This window comes from Labrus mixtus, chromosome 12 (assembly GCF_963584025.1).
Source record: "Labrus mixtus chromosome 12, fLabMix1.1, whole genome shotgun sequence".
NCBI lineage: Eukaryota > Metazoa > Chordata > Actinopteri > Labriformes > Labridae > Labrus > Labrus mixtus.
In genome coordinates, this window is record NC_083623.1 from 159,170 (window position 1) to 169,741 (window position 10,572).

Here is a 10,572-nt window from a genome sequence, read left to right on the forward strand (position 1 = left end):
GGGTCTTCTTTATATAAGGACAGTTCAGTGTGATGAGGGTCTTCTTCTTTATGTAAGGACAGTTCAGTGTGATGAGGGTCTTCTTCTTTATGTAAGAACAGTTCAGTGTGATGAGGGTCTTCTTCTTTATGTAAGGACAGTTCAGTGTGATGAGGGTCTTCTTTATATAAGAACAGTTCAGTGTGATGAGGGTCTTCTTCTTTATATAAGGACAGTTCAGTGTGATGAGGGTCTTCTTCTTTATGTAAGGACAGTTCAGTGTGATGAGGGTCTTCTTCTTTATGTAAGGACAGTTCAGTGTGATGAGGGTCTTCTTCTTTATGTAAGGACAGTTCAGTGTGATGAGGGTCTTCTTCTTTATGTAAGGACAGTTCAGTGTGATGAGGGTCTTCTTCTTTATGTAAGGACAGTTCAGTGTGATGAGGGTCTTCTTTATATAAGAACAGTTCAGTGTGATGAGGGTCTTCTTCTTTATGTAAGGACAGTTCAGTGTGATGAGGGTCTTCTTCTTTATGTAAGGACAGTTCAGTGTGATGAGGGTCTTCTTCTTTATATAAGGACAGTTCAGTGTGATGAGGGTCTTCTTCTTTATGTAAGGACAGTTCAGTGTGATGAGGGTCTTCTTTATATAAGAACAGTTCAGTGTGATGAGGGTCTTCTTCTTTATATAAGGACAGTTCAGTGTGATGAGGGTCTTCTTCTTTATGTAAGGACAGTTCAGTGTGATGAGGGTCTTCTTCTTTATGTAAGGACAGTTCAGTGTGATGAGGGTCTTCTTTATGTAAGGACAGTTCAGTGTGATGAGGGTCTTCTTCTTTATATAAGGACAGTTCAGTGTGATGAGGGTCTTCTTCTTTATATAAGGACAGTTCAGTGTGATGAGGGTCTTCTTCTTTATGTAAGGACAGTTCAGTGTGATGAGGGTCTTCTTCTTTATATAAGAACAGTTCAGTGTGATGAGGGTCTTCTTCTTTATGTAAGAACAGTTCAGTGTGATGAGGGTCTTCTTCTTTATGTAAGAACAGTTCAGTGTGATGAGGGTCTTCTTCTTTATGTAAGGACAGTTCAGTGTGATGAGGGTCTTCTTCTTTATATAAGGACAGTTCAGTGTGATGAGGGTCTTCTTCTTTATGTAAGAACAGTTCAGTGTGATGAGGGTCTTCTTCTTTATATAAGAACAGTTCAGTGTGATGAGGGTCTTCTTCTTTATATAAGAACAGTTCAGTTTTATGAGGGTCTTCTTCTTTATATAAGGACAGTTCAGTGTGATGAGGGTCTTCTTCTTTATATAAGGACAGTTCAGTGTGATGAGGGTCTTCTTCTTTATATAAGGACAGTTCAGTGTGATGAGGGTCTTCTTCTTTATATAAGGACAGTTCAGTGTGATGAGGGTCTTCTTCTTTATATAAGGACAGTTCAGTGTGATGAGGGTCTTCTTCTTTATGTAAGAACAGTTCAGTGTGATGAGGGTCTTCTTCTTTATGTAAGGACAGTTCAGTGTGATGAGGGTCTTCTTCTTTATGTAAGGACAGTTCAGTGTGATGAGGGTCTTCTTCTTTATATAAGGACAGTTTAGTGTGTCGAGGGTCTTCTTCTTTATATAAGAACAGTTCAGTGTGATGAGGGTCTTCTTCTTTATATAAGAACAGTTCAGTGTGATGAGGGTCTTCTTCTTTATATAAGGACAGTTCAGTGTGATGAGGGTCTTCTTCTTTATATAAGGACAGTTCAGTGTGATGAGGGTCTTCTTCTTTATGTAAGGACAGTTCAGTGTGATGAGGGTCTTCTTCTTTATATAAGAACAGTTCAGTGTGTAGAGGGTCTTCTTCTTTATGTAAGGACAGTTCAGTGTGATGAGGGTCTTCTTCTTTATATAAGGACAGTTCAGTGTGATGAGGGTCTTCTTCTTTATATAAGGACAGTTCAGTGTGATGAGGGTCTTCTTCTTTATGTAAGGACAGTTTAGTGTGTCGAGGGTCTTCTTCTTTATGTAAGGACAGTTCAGTGTGATGAGGGTCTTCTTCTTTATATAAGGACAGTTCAGTGTGATGAGGGTCTTCTTCTTTATGTAAGGACAGTTCAGTGTGTCAAGGGTCTTCTTCTTTATATAAGGACAGTTCAGTGTGTCGAGGGTCTTCTTCTTTATATAAGGACAGTTCAGTGTGATGAGGGTCTTCTTCTTTATGTAAGGACAGTTCAGTGTGTAGAGGGTCTTCTTCTTTATGTAAGGACAGTTCAGTGTGATGAGGGTCTTCTTCTTTATGTAAGGACAGTTCAGTGTGTCGAGGGTCTTCTTCTTTATATCTGCATGTTTTATAGACTCAGTGTCTGTTCCTGTCATAGACATCACAGACCAGTTTAGGTACGTCAATGTGACCCTGACGTCAATAATATAGCAAAGCATTGGGAGAGTCTGAGAGAAAAACAACAACAACAACAACAAAAGATGAAACAAAAAGTAAAAATGTATAAAAATATAAACTGGATTAGTTTGAACCTGTTTCAAAGAGAGGAGAGTGAGATATATATTGTTTATTTAAATGTCAATGAGGACGCCGCGCCTCATTAAATATTAAACGCCTTTAGACTGTGAGTCCTGGAGCGACAGGTTGGTCAGACCTGAATCCTGAGACTTCTTTGAGTCTGTAAATGTTTGACCGCTCGAGGTCATTCCTTTCAAAGTCCAGAGCGGCTCAGATATCATGACTCCTCGAAGGAAACACGACGGGGCGAAATGAACGGCACATTTCTAAACCTGAATGTTTTTCTCTGATTGATTCTCGTCTCGGCTTCATACGACAACAAGGTAACGTAACCTTTACTTACTGATATGAACGCCATGGTTAACCCTGAGCCCGTTTCAATGTGAAGCAGTCAGCTGATCAACCAGCGGTCTGATGGAGGTCAGTACCTTGGGGGTCCATGATGGGGGGGGGTCTATATCAAAGAGTCCAGCTGACCCGGGTCAGAGTTAAAGAAACAACATGCCTGGGTCTCCGTGATGTTCATGTTGTTGTGTTTGTGTGAAGGTGGGTGCTCTGCTATGAATCAGTCTGAGGACAGAGAGGAGGGAGCCCCTTCCTCTAAATCCACTCTGAGTGGGGATCAGGACAGACCTAGACCTGGACCTGCTCCCAGCTGTGTGTCCCGGTAAAGTGATATGTCTATCCAGCGATTTATCGAGTTCAAAGATGGACGCCGCTTTTCTGATGAGGGGTAAGAATGTAGATAGTCTGTCTCACATTGTGGACTAACTGGAGTCCAAACAACCAATCTAGTACAGACCTGAACGTGGACCTGCTCCTGAACCTGGACCTGCTCCTGAACCTGGACCTGCTCCTGAACCTGGACCTGGACACTCAACACCCTCTCTCCCCCTCTCTCTGTGTTGAAGACCAGGGCATCAGGAAGGACCAGACTCTGCTGGACCTGAACCTGGACCTGAACCTGGACCAAGCCGGTCATCTGTGAAGACGCTACAGTTGTTGTTTGAAACTCTGGAGTCGGCCGATAAGACGTAACAGAAATTAAAGTAATCATGTTGTTGATGTGTGATGGTCGTAGGAAGAGCAGATGGCGAGCTGGTTACGCTGGTCAGCAGATCTGACCCCCCAGGAAGCTGTAAAGCGTGACCGGTCTATTGCTCAACCTTTGAACTTCAAAGACGAGAAGCTTTCTCCTGAACAAAGGTGAGAGGAGTTCTAATAATAATAATAATAATAAGGCCTTTCACCTCCCTCAAGGTCAAGAGCTTTCACTTCCCTCAAGGTCAAGAGCTTTCACTTCCCTCAAGGTCAAGGCCTTTCACCTCCCTCAAGGTCAAGGCCTTTCACTGGCTGATGCAGCCTACAAGGCGTCCTCCAGGTTCATTACCAACTGTAAAGCTCTGACTCATTGTGAGTCATGCTCTCGGGTAGGATGCTGTGGGCTCTTACACTGGTACACCTTAGGGTAACTCTTGATCTACTTCCTCACTATCTCTGTGTTTTTAATCACACAGAAAAGTACCGCAGTGTATTGTTTGTGTTCTCAGGACCTCTATGCTCTCTATCTCAAACGCTCGGACTGAAAGTGGTAAAGGTCTTTTGGGCTTTCTGCACCCTCAGCCTGGAAACTGTTGCAGAATTACTTTAAACTCGAGGAGCTGGTGTCCTTAAATGTTTTTGAATCTAAATGAAAGACCTGAAAGCAGGTTCTACAGGATGTGGATGTTTTTAGCTCGACTGCTTGGGGAGCAAGTAGCCCTGCGCACCCCATGTACAGAGGCTGTAGTCCTCCAGGTGGGCGGCCCGGGTTCGAGTCTGTCCTGTGGCTTCTTTCCCACATTCCCTACTCTCTCTCCCAGATTTCTGACTCTATCCATCTTTCTCTAAATAAAGGCATAAAAACTCAAACATGAACCTTAAAAATCAACAAGTACTAACTCCCAGATTCGGCTCTTTGATGGTTTTATGCATTTTTAGTGTTTTGTAAATTCTACTTTGTCTCTCTTTGTGTCTCTGCCATGTTGTGTTGTTGCTGCTGAATGTCTCAGTCAGGTCCAACCTGGTCCAATAAAGGTTTAATTAAAAAAGTATTCTGACAAACGACTTCTGTGTGTTTGTTTCTTCCACAGAGTCCATGGGCAGAACTTTAAGGTTTCTAGTAATCAGACTAACCTGGACTCTATCTTTGTGGTGTGTAAATGCACAAACGCAGCTACCATCCCTTGTTGAACCAGCCAAAATTCAATTTCTGAACTATGTTTGTGATTCAGTCACTGTGGGCTTTTGGTCTGTCACAGATGATCTGATGCTGTTACTCTTAACTCTGTTCCAGCTGCTTGAGGAGAATATTTTGAGTTTTGTGAAGAAAGAGCTGAAGGAGAGCCAAAGAGTTCTGAGTCGTGAGTACTCTGAATGCTTAAAGGAGGATGAAGATGTGTTGGAAGGTAAAGAGGAGTCGCACAGGAGGAGCAGCAGAGAGGCTTTTCTGAAGATCACTCTGCACTTCCTGAGGAGAATGAAGCAGGAGGAGCTGACTGACTGTCTGCAGAGCAGTAAGAAGATGTTATCAAATTTGACATGATAAAGAAAAATAAATGGTGGAGAATACAAAGACCCCCCCCCCCCCCCCCCCCACACACACACACACACACACACACTCTGTTTATGAGCAGTACATTTACTTTATTAAGGTGAGTCAGTGGGTAGAGTCGTCATCTCCCAACCAGAAGGTCGAGGGTTCGATCCCCAGCCCTTGGGTAAGACACATAACCTCAAATTACTCCCGCTACTTCGGCGGTGGTGTATGAATGGATGAGTTAATACTGATGGACTCTTTACTCAGCAGCCTCTACCATCAGCGTGTGAATGTGTATGAATGGATGAGTTAATACTGATGGACTCTTTACTCAGCGGCCTCTACCATCAGCATGTGAATGTGTATGAATGGATGAGTTAAAACTGATGGACTCTTTACTCAGCAGCCTCTACCATCAGTGTGTGAATGTGTATGAATGGATGAGTTAATACTGATGGACTCTTTACTCAGCGGCCTCTACCATCAGTGTGTGAATGTGTATGAATGGATGAGTTAATACTGATGGACTCTTTACTCAGCGGCCTCTACCATCAGTGTGTGAATGTGTATGAATGGATGAGTTAAAACTGATGGACTCTTTACTCAGCAGCCTTTACCATCAGCGTGTGAATGTGTATGAATGGATGAGTTAATACTGATGGACTCTTTACTCAGCGGCCTCTACCATCAGTGTGTGAATGTGTATGAATGGATGAGTTAATACTGATGGACTCTTTACTCAGCAGCCTCTACCATCAGGGTGTGAATGTGTATGAATGGATGAGTTAATACTGATGGACTCTTTACTCAGCGGCCTCTACCATCAGTGTGTGAATGTGTATGAATGGATGAGTTAAAACTGATGGACTCTTTACTCAGCAGCCTCTACCATCAGTGTGTGAATGTGTATGAATGGATGAGTTAAAACTAATGTACTCTTTACACTGCAGCCTCTACCATGTAGCAAGTTGACATGTGGGTTGACATTGATATTCTTTTTACTAATATTGTAAAAAAAACATCAACAACAACATGTTTTTGTTTATTAATTCAGGAGCTGTTGCTTCAGAGTGCAGATGTAAACTGAAGTCTAATCTAAAGGAGAAGTTCCAGTGTGTGTTTGAGGGGATTGCTAAAGCAGGAAACCCAACCCTTCTGAAGCAGATCTACACAGAGCTCTACATCACAGAGGGAGGGACTGGAGGGGTCAATGATGAACACGAGGTCAGACAGATTGAAACAGCATCCAGGAAACCAGACAGACCAGGAACAATCATCAGACAAGAAGACATCTTTAAAGCCTCACCTGGAAGAGATGAACCAATCAGAACAGTGATGACAAAGGGAGTGGCTGGCATCGGGAAAACAGTCTTAACACAGAAGTTCACTCTGGACTGGGCTGAAGACAAAGCCAACCAGGACATACAGTTCACATTTCCATTCACTTTCAGAGAGTTGAATTTGCTGAAAGAGAAAAAATTCAGCTTGGTGGAACTTGTTCATCACTTCTTTTCTGAAACCAAAGAAGCAGGAATCTGCAGGTTTGAAGAGTTCCAGGTTGTGTTCATCTTTGACGGTCTGGATAAGTGTCGACTTCCTCTGGACTTTAAAAACAACGAGACCCTGACTGATGTCACAGAGTCCACCTCAGTGGATGTGCTGCTGACTAACCTCATCAGAAGGAAACTGCTTCCCTCTGCTCGCCTCTGGATAACCACACGACCTGCAGCAGCCAATCAGATTCCTCCTGAGTGTGTTGACATGGTGACAGAGGTCAGAGGGTTCACTGACCCACAGAAGGAAGAGTACTTCAGGAAGAGGTTCAGAGATGAGGAGCAGGCCAACACAATCATCTCCCACATCAAGACATCCAGAAGCCTCCACATCATGTGCCACATCCCAGTCTTCTGCTGGATCACTGCTACAGTTCTGGAGGATGTGCTGAAGACCAGAGAGGACGGAGAGCTGCCCAAGACCCTGACTGAGATGTACATCCACTTCCTGGTGGTTCAGTCCAAACTGAAGAACATCAAGTATGATGGAGGAGCTGAGACAGATCCACACTGGAATAAAAAGAGCAGGAAGATGATTGAGTCTCTGGGAAAACTGGCTTTTGAGCAGCTGCAGAAAGGAAACCTGATCTTCTATGACTCAGACCTGACAGAGTGTGGCATCGATATCAGAGCAGCCTCAGTGTACTCAGGAGTGTTCACACAGATCTTTAAAGAGGAGAGAGGACTGTACCAGGACAAGGTGTTCTGCTTCATCCATCTGAGTGTTCAGGAGTTTCTGGCTGCTCTTCATGTCCATCTGACCTTCATCAACTCTGGAGTCAATCTGATGTCAGAAGAAAAAACAACAACACCTCTGATGTCTGAAACGAGAAAAGAAGAACCTGCAGCGACACGTTTTTACCAGAGGCCTTACAGAGTCCAAATGGACACCTGGACTTGTTCCTCCGCTTCCTCCTGGGTCTTTCATTGCAGACCAATCAGAATCTCTTGAGAGGACTGCTAGCAGATAAAGGAAGTACCTTACAGACCAATCAGAAAACAGTCGAGTACATCAAGAAGAAGATCAGTGAGGATCTGTCTGCAGAGAAAAGCATCAATCTGTTCCACTGTCTGAATGAACTGAATGATCGTTCTCTAGTGGAGGAGATCCAACAGTCCCTGAGCTCAGGACGTCTCTCCACAGATAAACTGTCTCCTGCTCAGTAGTCAGCTCTGGTCTTCATCTTACTGACATCAGAAAAACCCTAACCCTTTACACAGGAATATATGTTTGTATATTTGTATGTATGGTATCTGAAATAATAAAGAAGATGATAAACAATAGTCAATGTCAATACAATAGAAAACTGCAATGAATAACTTCATTTGTAGCCCTAAGCTACATTAGCATTAGCATGCTACATTCGCTAGCATTAGCTGGTTAACACTGCAACAAGAAAACATGGTCTGAAGACTACTCGGAACAAACACACTGTCAGTAGCTTAGACACAGTAACACATGGCTATCAAACTCTAAATAATCCTAAAATCTCTTAGTAGTCTATAAATGAACTTAAAGAGCCCATATTCTGCCCTTTTTGGGGTTTGGCGTTTCTGCGGACTTTGAATTTTTGCACATAGATGTGACTAAACATGCACAGGACACTTGGAAAACATACTAAAGAGCATATAAAACCAGAAAAAGCATAATATGGGACCTTTAAAGCGGCTCATTCATGAATACAATGTTCATTCCTTGACAGTCACATGTAGAATAATGAGATAATAGAAGCGTGAGCAGAAGTAAAGGACCCCAGACCTTGCTGAGTCATCCTATGTGGTGCCTCCTAGTGGGAATTCAGTACAGGTGTAGTTTGTGTTTCTCTTTTCCTTGTTGGTGTCAGGATTCTGGTGGATCGATGGTACTGGGCTCTTCATTCTTTTATTCTCTGAGTCCTCAGTTTGGATTTCACTCGACATGATTGTAACATTGCTGCTTTTAATAATCCCCACAGTCTCAGAACATATGAGGCATACTGGTTCTCTGGTCCATTGTCCTTTGTCTACTTGTCTCATTTTAGAGCATGCCATGTCTACTTTTACCTGAGTCTCTCTCACACACCTGGCTCCTCATGTGTTTCTGTACTGTCACATACCCTCATGGTCCATTGTTCTGTTGTTGTTTCAGTGGTCTGTAAACATTGATCCACATGTGTGAAGAACATCTGCTCCTCTCCTGTCTTCTTCAGGTCTTTTTCTCTCAGATAAAGTGACAGAAAGAGGAGGATGGTGCACACAGATGTGTTTGAGCCTGTTTCTCTGTCACAGAACACTGCTTCATGTTGAACAGCAGTTAGGACTCATGTTGGACAGACAATCACTGTGACTGTGTTTCTTCCTCCAGGGTGGACCATGGTGGAGAGCAGAGGTTAAAACCTGGTGTGAAGAAGTGTAAGTGTGGAATCAGTTTGACTCATGATGACCAAACAGCTGACTGTCAGGTGACAAAGAATGAAGCCTTCAGGTGTGTCTGATGATAAACTGCTGTTTTGTGTCTTTTTCTCTCCGTCAGATTGCTGTGAACTCACACCGGATCCAAACACAGCACACAAGGAGCTCAAATTGTCTGACAACAACAGGAAGGTGACACGTGTGACAGAAGATCAGTCTTACCCTGATCATCCAGACAGATTTGAATATGGGCCTCAGCTGCTGTGTAGAAATGGTCTGACTGGTCGCTGTTACTGGGAGGTTGAGTGGAGAGGAGACGTTTATATATCAGTGACTTACAGAGGAATCACAAGGAAAGGAAACAGTGATGACTGTTTGTTTGGATGGAATGATCAGTCCTGGAGTCTGAGCTCTGATAAAGGTTTCTCTGTCCGTCACAATTGCCGAAGAACAGACATCTCCTCCTCCTCCTCTGTCTCTAACAGAGTAAAAGTCTGTCCTGTCTCCTGGTCATGTGTCTCTAACAGAGTAACAGACCTCTCTTTCTCCTCCTCCTCCTCTGTCTCTAACAGAGTAACAGACCTCCCTCTCTCCTCCTCCTCCTCTGTCTCTAACAGAGTAAAAGTCTGTCCTGTCTCCTGGTCATGTGTCTCTAACAGAGTAACAGACCTCCCTCTCTCCTCCTCCTCCTCTGTCTCTAACAGAGTAACAGACCTCCCTCTCTCCTCCTCCTCCTCTGTCTCTAACAGAGTAACAGACCTCCCTCTCTCCTCCTCCTCCTCTGTCTCTAACAGAGTAACAGACCTCCCTCTCTCCTCCTCCTCTGTCTCTAACAGAGTAACAGACCTCCCTCTCTCCTCCTCCTCCTCTGTCTCTAACGGAGTAACAGACCTCCCTCTCTCCTCCTCCTCTGTCTCTAACAGAGTAACAGACCTCCCTCTCTCCTCCTCCTCCTCTGTCTCTAACAGAGTAACAGACCTCCCTCTCTCCTCCTCCTCTGTCTCTAACAGAGTAACAGACCTCCCTCTCTCCTCCTCCTCTGTCTCTAACAGAGTAACAGACCTCCCTCTCTCCTCCTCCTCCTCTGTCTCTAACAGAGTAACAGACCTCCCTCTCTCCTCCTCCTCTGTCTCTAACAGAGTAACAGACCTCCCTCTCTCCTCCTCCTCCTCTGTCTCTAACAGAGTAACAGACCTCCCTATCTCCTCCTCCTCCTCTGTCTCTAACAGAGTAACAGACCTCCCTCTCTCCTCCTCCTCTGTCTCTAACAGAGTAACAGACCTCCCTCTCTCCTCCTCCTCTGTCTCTAACAGAGTAACAGACCTCCCTCTCTCCTCCTCCTCCTCTGTCTCTAACAGAGTAACAGACCTCCCTCTCTCCTCCTCCTCCTCTGTCTCTAACAGAGTAACAGACCTCCCTCTCTCCTCCTCCTCCTCTGTCTCTAACAGAGTAACAGACCTCCCTCTCTCCTCCTCCTCCTCTGTCTCTAACAGAGTAACAGACCTCCCTCTCTCCTCCTCCTCCTCTGTCTCTAACAGAGTAACAGACCTCCCTATCTCCTCCTCCT

At 44.1% G+C, this 10,572-nt stretch overlaps 1 protein-coding gene across 1 annotated transcript; it reads left to right on the plus strand.

The window, feature by feature from the left end:
* The first annotated feature begins 3,567 nt into the window (after nt 1-3,567).
* On the plus strand, nt 3,568-9,136 carry LOC132985365 (protein NLRC3-like). The gene is made up of 5 exons (XM_061052716.1): nt 3,568-3,689; nt 4,616-5,038; nt 6,116-7,433; nt 8,959-9,078; nt 9,127-9,136. The coding sequence occupies exons 2-5, from the start codon at nt 4,621-4,623 to the stop codon at nt 9,134-9,136; spliced, it is 1,866 nt and encodes a 621-aa protein (XP_060908699.1). The 5' UTR covers nt 3,568-3,689; nt 4,616-4,620.
* The last annotated feature ends 1,436 nt before the right edge of the window (nt 9,137-10,572 follow it).